The sequence below is a fragment of the Acyrthosiphon pisum genome, chromosome A1 (assembly GCF_005508785.2).
Source record: "Acyrthosiphon pisum isolate AL4f chromosome A1, pea_aphid_22Mar2018_4r6ur, whole genome shotgun sequence".
In the NCBI taxonomy this organism is placed as follows: domain Eukaryota; kingdom Metazoa; phylum Arthropoda; class Insecta; order Hemiptera; family Aphididae; genus Acyrthosiphon; species Acyrthosiphon pisum.
Window position 1 is genome coordinate 7,552,904 of NC_042494.1, and position 14,190 is coordinate 7,567,093.

The window sequence follows — 14,190 nt, forward strand, 5'->3', positions numbered from 1 at the left end:
AATCAAAAAAATATGGGTCCGTTAGTTATATAATACAAAAATACTTAAACGATTAAATGTTGAACAATTGTTTACGATATTATTGCACTTAGTTTTGTGTTTCCTTTACTAAAATTCACTAAATACGTCATGAGAATAACAATATACATAAATATGTTTCGTACTGTCACGTAGTTTAAACCATGATCAATATAAAACCTAAAAAAATTATTTCTACAATGATATTGAATATCATGTTATCATTCAGTCGTGTATCATTATCGCACATAATAATAAAATCACTGAAAACTGTTACTTATTCAACAACAAAAAGTTAGATAATTAGAGTAAAAAATAATGTAATCTATTATTTTGGTGTATTGGATATGATATCAAGGTATCAAACCAATGGAAATTCTAAAAGATATCGATATAGTTGTTATTCATCAACATAATATCAGTTTCAGTAAGCGAGACACAATACATATTTGATATTAAAACAGGGGTCAACAAATGTCATGAATTTATTTGGCCCACTGACAGGAAATCTATTGTTTACATATAAGGTTTTTATATGTTATAATTTGAATTTTTGACTTTTCCTCTACCTTCTTTGATTAGTTATGTAAATTGAATTGTATAAAACGACAAAAACTTCTTAAAAGCTTAATGTGGTGGTCCAAAAGTATTGGTGTTGGTGACCCCTGATTTTAGTTTATAATTACGGAGACATATTATTATAGGCATCCATGTACTTCTATAAGATTTTTTAAAAAAAACAAGACTACAGAAATAATAAAAAAATTTAATCTTTTAATTAATTTTTGCCAGAACCTTAATTGCTGTTTTTGTTTATTGTTTTCCAACGGCATAGGAACAAAACAATTTCATTGCACGAGTTACATATTTTATCTATGGTGTTTTTGAAAAACATTGATCAATTATAAAAGCAGCGCACATATTATGTCATATCTTTCAATTAGTGTAGATTATATTATTATTTGAGAAAAACATATTATTTACTTTGGTGAACGGAAAAAGAAAAAATTGTCTTATTTTTTGAATTACCTACCGACAAAGGGTCAATTACAAGATCAAGGTTGAACCCTCTACAACTACTGCCGGCTTCGACTGAAATATGCGACATTGTGTATATATGTTTAGCATGTTCACTCGCGTATTGATAGTCCGACCAATTGATGTCGTCTGCCGGACGACCTTTGGCTCAAATTTCTTTATAATATGTGTGCGTGCTTACGTGAATGACATTATCTTTTCTTTTTTTTTTATTTTTTGTTAATAAACCACTAGAGCTGTTTTTTAATTTATATTTCTAAGTTTTCACATCACGTATACCGTAGATCACCCAAACCTTGCCTCCCGCGCAAATTTGCATTCCCATCGTGCGACTGTATTATAATAATTTATTACAATACCTCTCGCAGCGTGTGTACACATTGACGAGTTTTCCAATAATTCCTGTAATAGACGCGCAATGTTTATGATCGATTAATTTACAGCAAGTGTATTCCAAGGTCACAATCCTTCCCGCATCAATGGCCGTCTCAATATGCGCGGCGTGTGAGCGGTGAATCTTCGCGCCCGGAAGGTAGGCAAACAAACGGTTGACTATGTACAGCTATGTTGCGTACCTCGAGAAATTCAAGGGAATATGAGATATCATTTTGCGTCTAAAACCTACTAATATAATATTATTGTATATAATATCAGATACAACGAAATTTCAATTGCGACGAACGTAGTTTGTATTGTACAAGTATGGTAAATGTTAGAAATTATAATATTATATCCACAGGATGGGTGAGATAAATATATATTATTATTAACATATTTTATCAATGGTAATATTACCAATTATATGTTATGAAAAAACCACATTGAAGCTTCGATTATCGTTTTCGATGTATGGCGAAACAACGGAAATATAATCACACTATTTAATTTTATTGTGAAATTCATAACTGAAATCATAATATTGAAAAATACTAATACGTTGGGAATAAATCTCACAATTAATATCATACTACAACAAAATCATATTAACCTGCAATAAAAAAATTAAGCCTATTACCTATAATATACAATGGATATTGCCAAATTGTAATCGAATTGTTAGTTTTTTCTCAAAGGACAAAGACAATGCATGATAAAAAGTAATATATTTTAATGAGCAGTCTTTTTTTCTAAGATAAAAAATTTTGTCCACTATAAAGACTATGGTTGAACTAATATTTTAATTTAGCGATTTTTATTAATTACCAACAATTACAGTCACGCATATAATATATATTATTATATACTAGTATAATATAATATACATTGAAAGAGATAATAATCGAAGAAAAAACTTCAAACACGAAGGGCGTGTACTGAATTCACTATAGGTTGTAGGTAGAGCTTATTTTTAAAATAAATTACACAATAATTATTGAATAACACAGCATCATTGTAAAATATGTTCTATTTATAAAACTACGCCTTGTTAAAAAACCGTTTCGTGAGTAAGACTAATTAGATAAACATACAATCTAAAACCGTTCATTAAACAGAACTAAAGATCTACGAATATTTATTCTATAACTTTTTTTACCTCCTCGTCAATAATCTGGTAAATTTGTATGTAAAAAATAGTTAACAATATTTGTCAATAATTTATGTTTAAGAAAAAAATTGAGGTTAACGTCTTAAGGACAAAATATTATAAACTTAAATTATTTAATTATGCGTTCGATAAGATTAATGATCGGATATTTTAGTCCTAGTATTTATTTTTCTTTCGGAACATCCGTTAAATAAATGTTTGGCATAAAACAGTTTCCAAAGGTTGTGAGGCGTGAGAATTTGAAGGAAAAAATCCCTGCGTACCGATCTATAAAAGAATACATAGTTCTGTAGTTCTCTTCCTAGCGGCCAAATCCCTTCGTACTTCAGATCCTCATATAGACGAATATATTGATACATCGACCTCGTGAGACCGACCATGAACGCGACGAGTAACTCATAACATTATAACGAACCATGACCGGCGTGTATAGCGGATAATAATTACTATACAATATGTGTGTCGTGGGATATTGCGCAAATAACCTCCTATCGTGGCATCCGACTTGTATAATTTTTTTTCCAACCATTATTATTATTATCATTTTACCTGTTCGCAATTGGCTTTCGTGTGTTTGCCCTCATCGTCATCGTCGTCGTCGTCGTTAAACTCATAATCGCCGTACATGGAGGGCCAGGCCCTCAAAGACATGGTCCTGTTAAAGTGTTGGGCCATGACGTGGGTAAGTGGACCGGACAACGAGACTCAGTGAAATAGACAGCCGAGTGCGATTGATATTAATATAAGTCGCTGACAGACGCGATTCACACGAAAACTGCGCGTATATTGATTATACATCAGATATTAGAATATTAATTGATGTAGTCGAAACGAGGTCGCTCCCCGTCTTATATCCATTAGGACTGGCGTTCTATCGTTTATTTGGGTCAGGGTGAAACGCAAAACAGAATAACCCAACCGGAGTAGGGGATGCGAAAGAAATTGGAAAAATCAAACATCCCAAAATTGGACTGAAATGTATTTAATATATTTCTTCTCCTCAAACACACTACATAGGCTTGGCCAACCAACGAAGTACCGACGTTTTAAGTAACGTGATCAGATACCACGAATTATAACAATAGTTACTTGAATCTTTGGGCATAAATAGTGACTCAGTCACAAGTTACAGTTATGTAATTATATATTACGTTGTAGTAGTTATGAGTTACGTACACGGATATTTAAATACACTTATTATATTTTTAATACTTGCGTGTTACTGTGCTTATTACCTAAATATAAACGGACGAATTGCCTTTGGGCAAAAATCAGGTAAAAGTCTTTGGTACTAACTACTAACTACGTACGAGTTTGAAAACTGGCACTACAATACATAGTTAATGAAAGTTATGGAACTTAACATCAGTTTTGTCTATACGGGTAGTTCTTCTACTAGTCATCATACTAATATCAATCTGATAAAACCATAATATCTCTAAATATATTATACCAGTATTTAAATGTAATTTTAGTAACGTAAACACCCATCCCCAACTTAATATCGTGTACAGGTAGAAATAAAAATAAAATTCTATCTTTAAAAAAAGTCTAAAAACGACGTTACCTGTGGGACATATGTGTTCTGCGGCGTCCGGATTTTGGCGGCGGACTTGAGGTCCTGCAAGAACACGTCGTCTTCATCGTCGTCCCGGTCGTCATCACAGTCGTCGTCGTCGTCGTCGTCGTCGTCGCTGCTCAAACGCTTTGCGGACACCTGTTCGGTGGCCTGTTTTTTCTTGAGTATCTGATCGATAAAGTTTGGCACCGTGGGCGTGGCCAACCGGATGTTCAGCTCCTTTTGGCTGTGTATGGCGGCGTCCCGGCAGTGGCGGCCTGTTAAATAGCCGTTGTTGCCCGATGCCGAGGCTGACTGTTGGGCGCCACCGCTGTTGCCCTGCCTGAGGAAAGCGTACTTCTTCTTCTTGACTTTGGCCGCATGGCTATGTATGAGCGCCGCAGTCGAGCCCACCGTCGTGTCCACCGAGGCGTTGGACGACATTGTGGACGCGAACACAGACTGCTCTGGCTTGGACCTGTGGTGTACGCTGTGGATCCGGGCGCCTTCACCGTACAGCTCGGCCACCTGGTCCTCGCTGATGGGCATGTCCTAGACAGACAAACGCGATATTATTAGTGGCGCCGCGATTGTAACAAGTCTCGGTGAGTGCGAAAAAAAATTCATGTCACGAACGAGCTATATAATAATAATGTGTATTATACAATACGCCACATTACAATACAGTGTGATCCCTTTTCGGCGTTAGGAAAAACTGGTTACAGGTGTTAGGTTTAGGTAAACCTCTGCCTATTAGGTTAGACTATAATATATCATACAAATTTACAGTACACGGTCAAGCTTGCGTAGGTGTTATAGGTTGCCCGACCTCACATAGGAACCCTGCTGCAGCAGTATAATCTAACATTTCCCGAACGCCGCGATTACGCGCATAGTGTGTCGTTGGATAAAATAATCACCCTGTAGAAGCTGTCGATAAGACGGTGGCATTGTTAATCAGCCCATATACGTATACCTACGCATGCCGCAACGATACGTATGAAACGACGTGTGACGGGGATTCGCGCGTGTTTTCGATGATCTTATCGGTCACAATAATACGGTATAATCGAGTGCTCGGAACAATATATTAATAAGTGCGATATCGTATCTGCCCAAGAACTTGTGTTCGATATACCTAACGTGTGTATTGTATGGAGTTTCGCCAGTGTATTTGGAGATTTTTATCGCCACCACTCCGCGATTTCCCTTCCACCGGACCATCGAAGCGGGAGACGCGCGGTCGAGCCGACTCGGGAGGATATTTTGCAATATTCGTGTCGCCAAAATATGTGTTATAAATTATAATGTAGTCGCACACCTGCAAAGGCAGACACGAGGTAGGTACATTGTTCGTTTGTTCCAAAACGGGTTGCGAACCGCCGCGGCCGCAATCAACTATATAAAATTTAAATACTTTATCACGAGATGATAATAATATACATATATTGATATTATACAATGTGTATGGAAATTTTAAATAAACTGTTTACTCATATAAAATACGTCTTAATAAATTTGCAGAGTAATTTAAAAATACGCAGACAAATACTCTCAGGCAATAACACGCGTGTCTCGAAATAATTATAATAATTACAGAAATTAATAATTATATACATATTATTATACCCGTATATTAAAATCTGTGCAAATTTAAGATCCAGTATTAAATAGGTTAAAAAAAACATCACATAATTCTTGATTATATTTATTGCAATTTTATACTACCCAATAAACTGTTTCATGCACATCAGACAGATTGAAATGTATAATATTTTATTTTTAAAATTTAATGGTTAATACTTTATTTGTTTTCCAATTGTGAGGTTTCCTAGAGATGTTAGCATAGAGAGATTTCTGATTAGGGGTATAGAATGCTGTATAGAGTGCCACTCAGTGCCAGGCTAACTTGTTGTGAAATCTTTTATAAAATGTTTTTGTTCTTCGTGCATGGATTTAAGTTAAGATCAGTAAGGAGAGTGTCATTGGAAACGTATGGAGGTCCATTAGGCTATGATCTGAAAAGTTTGAATTTCATTAGGATTTATTATTTTGTTATTACCCTAAAGTTGGAGCCCATAGTTCAAATATTATCCTTGAGTAGAGCTTCGTAAATCAGTAATTTTGATTTTAGGTTACAATATTTAATTTTTACTAAGCGTTATATTGTTTTTAATATACAACATTTACTATTCAAGCAAATTAATTTAAATTGAATCGTATATGATGTGCCAGAGTTAGTCTGCGATCTCATATTAACCAATAGATAATTAACTGTTTGTGTTGTAGGGGTTAAAGAGAGTGACATCAGGATATGGGATGAAGCGAAGAGTGGACGTGGTATAAACTATGAATAAACTTTGTTTTATAGGTATTACTATACATATTATTGTGTCGGCCAAAGTATTTAGAAATAATACGATCAATTTTATAATTTTGCATAAAGGTTATCAACATATTATAGTACAAACCCTGAGAATAACGTTTGACTTCAATAAAATTCAATTACATATTATATTATATAGGTACTATTAAATTTATAGTAATATTGGTATAATATGATGATCCAAATAAAATTATATCAATATTAATTGAACTAATGGTTTTAAGAGTCAAAAAATGACTGTGTTTGCTAATTAATCAAAGTAGCAACTTATAGTAAGTTTTAAAATCCAAAATGTTTATAAAAGATTTTTACTCTTCTTACCAGAAAGCTTACACTCAATAAATGCTAAGTGTATTACAACTACTTACCTAAGATCACTATACTATATATGCATATTGTATATGACTTACAACTTTTAAACAATAAACTATCGGTTGTCGGTTTCTTATTTTAAAAAAATGTCACGAAAGCATAACAAGAATAACATTCGGTATAATTTGTATGATTGAAAATGAAAATGTTTGCATAAATTATGAAGAAAAAAATGTGCCAATTTTAAATTTTATGTTTGCATGTTTACCTATATATTATTTGAATAATCAATAAACGATAAGGTTTTCAACATAAACAATTAAAAACAATACATATGAATACATATTATATATATCCTTATTTTTAGATAAATTATTTAAACAATGACCTAAGTCACACAATATTATACTCATATTCATGCATGTAAACAATGTCTAAAGTGCCAAATTGTATATTTACTCAAGATAATAGAAATTTAGTACCTAAATATTAAAAACTTAAACATAATAACTTGCAAATAATAAAAATACTTAGGTATAATTGTCACTTTTTATTTTATACAATGTATTAAAATATCATTATTAATTCAGTTCATGAACTTTGTGCACAAATATTCCACAGCTGTAATTTTCAACTGTTTTTTTAAGGTATATTTAATATAAATTATTGCTGCCAAATAAAATGTTGAATACTTAATAGTGCTTCTTAAACATTATAAAACAAAAATATTTTTGAAAGAAAAAGTGCATCATAAGTCGTAAATGGAAATTAACTTGGCATGCTAGTTAAAAAAAAGTTCAAAACATTTGAATCGTCAATTGCGTTTACCTTCCTTTAAAAATGTACAGCAGAAGCCAGGAATGTATTTTTTAATCGTATACCTACCTACGCTCATTTTTTTTTTTGAAAAATATTTGATATACATAACAAATCGTCCTTCGCAAAAAGAAAACGTGCACATACATTATTATTTCAATAAAAAAATAAAAATTACAATAAACCCACGAGCGAATTAACTCAAAATTTAATAAGCCTTACGTGCTAGAAACATCCGGATATAGATTATGTACCATATATTATGAAAAAACGTCATTATCCGACCGATAGCGTGATTTATATTAAAGCGCATACATAAAATCCATTGCGGAGCGTTTGACAGATGCTGACAAGGACAACGGCACGCGTATAAATAAAAATTGGAAAAAAAAAATGCAAAACGATATTGAGACGCAGCACTGTTTTATACCGCACCGTACTTAAAAGTTAAAACCAGAATATATATTATATTATATGTATAATAGCCGGTAACACGCACACGTGTGGTTTTGGGTAAAAAATATAATATGAATTTATACGATATTGTTACACAAGATTCGCGGAAAAGAGTGTCTTTGTCATTTCCGTGAAACACACAGGATTTCATAAAAATGAATTGTCTTAACAAATTTGTCGTGATAATGTCAATCTACACATTTACATGCATTCATGTGTTCTAGATAAACAATATTATTATTATTTCTGTACGAGCGTCGTTTATACAGAGGGATTGCACTAAGTGTCGGAGTGTTTCAGTTTTCGTGAAACGAACGATTTCCAAAAATTATCAGAATATTTAACAAAATATTGAAAAACTACGAACGAACGGTGCGAATTTTGAATTTGAAAAAAAAAAAACCCACGCTAGTTCAATGTAAACATTTTAAACTCGCAAATGCTTCAAAGTAATATTGTTCTTGTGTGGTTTCGCTCTTGAAACCATAGTGTATACAAACAGTATACACAGACATACAGTATTCTGTATGTGCGCGGGATCGAAATTTTACACGGTTAGAGGTCGGATTATTTTATCGTACATTTTCTCAGTCTACGATGATAACGTCTTGCATAGAAAGCTGTTATCGGGTCCCCAATAACCCCGGTTATGATTTTATTATAATATAATAACTTCCACTGAATACAATTTTTTATATAGGGTCGGAATAATAAATGAATATACATGTATACAATATAATATGCATGTATATATAGGAACATAGATAGATGAATGATAATCACATGCCCAAATGTGTAAATATATTAACCCCGTGTACGGATAAAAATCGCTAAAAAAAATGTTAGGTACTTATATGTAAATATAGTGAAAATTGTAACTCGGTTCCAATAAAAAAAAAGATTAGCCTGGAACTTCACGTCACAAAAAACATGAATTATGATAATTCATTACTAGAATAAGCACTGATGAAAAAACTTTTTTTCCATACAAATACAATGTCTGTGTATTACAATGTATTTTTTCATAAAAATATATATTTTAAATGCCATGTATGGAATTTCGCTCACGTCGTGTTACAACTAATACAAATCATAAGTTGGTATACCTATCACCTATGTATGTGTGAGCATTTTATACATGCTTATTGTTACAGATAGATTTCAGTTTTAACAGTATATAATAGTTAATATTATGTAAAGAAAATTATTATGCTATTCCGATCACTAAACTTAGCATAAAACGATTAGGTACATAATATTATTACACAATACACATTGTCAAGCATGACGTATTGAACATAATATCGAATTCAAATGAAATCATTACAGTATACCGTATAGTAATCATCTCGAATAAATAAATTTCGGTAAATTGCAATAAAACGCAATCAGTTTTTAATTTAGCTTCAAAAATGTGTGTATAACCTTCAAAACCTGCTGATTTCATATTATTTATTTTCGCCCGGTTATGTACAGAATTGAGTATAGAAACATGTTAATGATGACATATTATGTTTTAACGAGTATACAATACAAATGGATTTGCTAATAGCAAGGAAATTTATGGGCGTATATTATACAAACAAGGAAAATCGACGTTGAACTTAGAATATATTATAATATTATATATAGCACCTATATATTATTATATATTTCTCGTTTTATTTCTCTGTGACACTTAATTTTTAAAAACTCAGAACAAAATAACAATAAAAGTTATTTTCTGGAAATGTGTGTAGCGTATAATTAAATTATCTGCGTATTATGTAGAAAAGAAGATATATACTATATACCTCAGATAAATAGATTCGATAAACACAAAAAATGGTATATGGCAAATGTAGTTGTGTAATTATATTCTAAAACAACAATATAGGTACTGTAATTATTTATTTTGTGATTATAATGCATGCACATTGCACAAATAGAAAAAAATACATGCACATTGGCATAGTGCTTAGTGCTTACTTTATGCCAGTGTATTATATGGTTATATTCATTCACACTAAGTACCTAACCCGTGGGTTATAACCTAACCAATTTTAGACTTTGTCATGAAGTTATAATTATATATTTTTTGCTTTAAAAATGTAGTATAAATTATAATTAAAAAAATCAATTATCTATTGATATTATCAAGTCAATTAATTATAATGTCTTATTATAACTTAAAGTTTTATTAATAGCACATACCTGATATCTTTATCACGATTAATAAAATATATAGCTTATGAAATTGATAGTATAAGTCAATTAAAATAAATGTCTATCATAGATTAATTGTATAAACTAAAAAAAAATGGTATTATTTATGGTTATACATTATGCATATAAACCAATATTGGTATACCTATTGCTATTAAGTGCACTGTATATTATTGCCAGAATAGTAATATTATTTATAATTGATAAATTTAAATTGTTATTATGAAACAAAATATTTAAAAGAAACATTCAAGATTAAGCAAATAACGAATAAGTTAAACATTTAAATTTAAGAATATTTCATTTAAATGAAAAGGTTCCCTGAATTATTTGTCCCGCCTTCACTTTTGATTTAATATATTCGTGTAGACCGGAAATGATCGCAGATAAGCGTCGTAGGCCGTAGCAAAAAGTCTCAAGTAAAGTCCAACACAACAAATTATCACTGAAATGTCTATTAAAATTTAAGAGCGGTACGGTAGCACTGGCGCTTCACGATAATGCAAACTTAAATAATAATAATAGGTTGGACAAAACTTTTTTAACGTTAAGCGCATATTAACCCATTCCCCCAAAAATATCATTATTCATTTTCTATTACAAACGTATTTAAAGATTTAAAAAATATAGCAAATTATAAGAAATAAAGGATATTGTATAATAATAAATAATAATACTAATAATAATATATGGTTTTTATTTACCCCCGCGTGTCACGACTTCCATTTTTATGATTTCGGTGGCTGCGGTGGTCTGTTCAGGGTATATTATATAGGTAGATATTACGGCGCAAGGAAATAATAATATGGCTGGACACTCGCGTAAGTTCGACTGCAGTCTGAGTGCAGAAAAAACGACAGAAGGAAAAAACGTATTTTGACTTTCTAACAACGTGACGGTGGCTTGCATGATGGTTTCATGACCAATCGAACGATATCAAACGTGTATAATATATATAATAATAATATCGAGTTTATGTTTTTATATAAAAAAAAAAAAACTAGATAATCGAACGAATATAAAATATAGTATATAGGAAGTAAAGATAATTTAATAATTATAATATTCCGTGTGTCTCGGTCGTATGTAATAAAGCGTTTGTATATTATAGTATAAAAACCGATCGGACCGGACACAACACGCACACGTCTGCGACGAATATATAAAAGGTTTCGACTGACATAAAAATTGTCCATTAGCATCTTATAGAGGCCGGTAATTAACGTACTGATTAGAGACATTTTTAACGTTTATACACACACACGATATACATATTATTATTATTATTATTATACATATGTGCGCGCACCAATTGTAGAGGTCTTTCACGCGTCTGTCGATTTTCGCCAAGATAATAAAATGAACGTAATATATATATTTTAAGTTATAACATGTACCTACACCAATACGATTGACCGCGTGTTACCGCCAACGTTATTCACTATCTTCGTATTGCAATTATTGCACTAATTCGCATTAAAATTTATTATTTCGTACGATAGTAGCAACAGTTGTCTCCGCGCGGAAAGTCGACCGGCAAAATCAACACGACGACGGAAACAGAATTTCCGCTGACAGTTCGCGGTTCGCCTCGATTGCGCATTATATGCCATGATTTAGGCATCGCTATGTGGAGACCACCTTATTAGTATGTCAGATGGTCGCGTTAAACACATACAATACGACGGCATATTATATTAATAAATCACGAGATCCAGGTAAAGAATATAATAATACAACACCATCATTATTATCGTATCATATAGGTAGTGTCGATTTAGGTTGGCAATACGACGTCACACTGTCCTCCACGCACGTTGTATCTGTCGGGTCCTGCTGCAGCTCTAGTACGATCAATTAGCAGCGACGACGGGTACAATTACGTAGTGGTTAAGAAACCGAATTGAAAGCCACACACACGGTTGTGCGATTGTAGTGCGCGAAGCTCGTATAAAACGTCGGTTAATTGTATGTGTTTAAGATCGTAATGATGATGATAATAATAATAATAATAATAATAATAATAATAATGATAGAACTGTGTCTTGATTTAAAAACTTACAATCGTGAACGTCATCTGCTGCATCGCTTTGTCTCCGCGACCGCGTCTGATCCAAGCCATTTTTGCAATGTTGTCTATGTCTTCGTTTATATTGTATGCGTATAATATTCAATCGCAATGACTCGACACGGTCTGTAAAAACACACAGTCACACATTTATTACATTATAGAAAAAGATATATATTATATGCAAGTAGTACATGTGTACTATATGTGTTCGTATAATAAAATATACTGTAAAATAATATTATGTAAGTACTCGAATCAACGGCGGTGTTTATGAATTTTGGTTTTCACTCGACACTCGTGAATCAAAATGCAGCTAAAATGTATATATTAAATATATACTAGGACCTCAGTGGCATCAATTTGGCGCGCAACTTGTAATCAACCGACAATATCGACACGTACGGATTGCGAAATCCCATCGAAAAAAAGGCTCCAGTGCGCGTGGATCGATCGCGGTGCACTCCAAATGCGATGTGATCTATACAAGTCGCCGAAACCTGAGCTTTATATTATTTATACGTACAGGCCGCACTCCCGAAATGCAACATATATAAGCGTTAAGAGTTCGGTTATACCCATGTATATATTTGGTCGTATGACGTGTACCTAAATTGTATTATATTATAATAAAAAGCGTATGACGCTACTCGGCGCGAGCGTGATGCGTACGTAATACAGCGAATGATCCACAAGCGAACGTATTTATGTGTACGAAAAAAAAATTGCACTGCTGTACTTCGTAGGTAAACTAAATTTAAATATATAATATTACTATAATGCAGGTATCCCTGGTATATATGTGAAAAAATGCGGTCGCTATTATAATATAGTAGTATAGAGTATGTAATACTATTGCAGACGGTGCGGTGTGCGGTGCGTGACTGAGAGGAAAATACGCGTTCTCCGCGGAAGAGTAGGGGGTGTACGGCAGCGTAAAGGTACCACCAGAGTATGGGCATGCCGCCGCGTAGAATATAATATATGAAATGTATATATATATATATATATATATTATTAGTCAAACCGGTTGCCGCAGAAGCTTGTCGGGTGGGGGCGAACGGGGTGGGGGTCCATCAAACGCTCGAAAGCGATGGTGGGAGGTCGAGGGGTGGGGGGTGGGGTCGAGGAGACGGGAAACGCTGGGTTATCACTATCACAGCGACGATGATAGTACCGTAGTATACGTCGACGACAGGTATAATAACGTAATCGGAGAATCGTATTATTGTCGTCATCGCGGAACGAAATCTTTTCCATTCATCTCGATTCACGACGGCGGTGACGCACCGTACCCAGCGGTCCTCGGACTTTCCCGTAGAACAAATCTTCACCCCCACGCCACCCTCTCCATCGCCCACTACCGACCTCCATGCCCTATCCCGCGGGACCAGTTTCGGACGTAAACCAGTGCTTAAGTACTGGGTTGGTATGGTATTTCCGAGGGAAACTAATAAATAAATAAATGCTAGATTGAGGTAGTGATCGTGATTGGAGGGGTGGAATTGGTAGGCGGTGGGAAATTGATGTCGGCCCATGAGCCACGAACTCCGTATAATTATAATGTTGCCGTGAAATCGGCACGTAGAGAAAAAAAAGAAACTGTTATGCGAATATTTCGTCATAAGCCTGCTCCACGGTTTTGGACCGTGGATTTTCCCTCGGCAATTATTGTTTATCGTCATTACGATTATTATTATTATTATTATTATTTTACATCATTATGTATCTACTATCTACAGTGGACTACGGCGGCGTACCGTTTGCTGAGTATCGTGTACGACGTT

At 33.4% G+C, this 14,190-nt stretch overlaps 1 protein-coding gene across 5 annotated transcripts in view; it reads right to left on the minus strand.

Annotated features, from left to right (window-relative positions):
* Positions 1-14,190, minus strand: part of LOC100159441 (facilitated trehalose transporter Tret1) — a 58,038-nt gene that overhangs the window by 22,118 nt on the left and 21,730 nt on the right. For 3 of the 5 annotated variants that reach the window (XM_016808397.2, XM_008189792.3, XM_008189790.3), the window contains exons 2-3: positions 12,398-12,529; positions 4,170-4,712 (exon numbers count right to left, since the gene is read on the minus strand). In XM_016808397.2, the coding sequence (XP_016663886.1) occupies positions 4,170-4,712; positions 12,398-12,457 (603 nt within the window). In that variant the 5' untranslated portion in view covers positions 12,458-12,529. Of the gene's footprint in view, positions 1-4,169; positions 4,713-11,039; positions 12,283-12,397; positions 12,530-12,656; positions 13,282-14,190 lie in introns of those variants that run through there. The other 2 variants (XM_003247820.4, XM_001950955.5) reach the window with 2 other exon arrangements.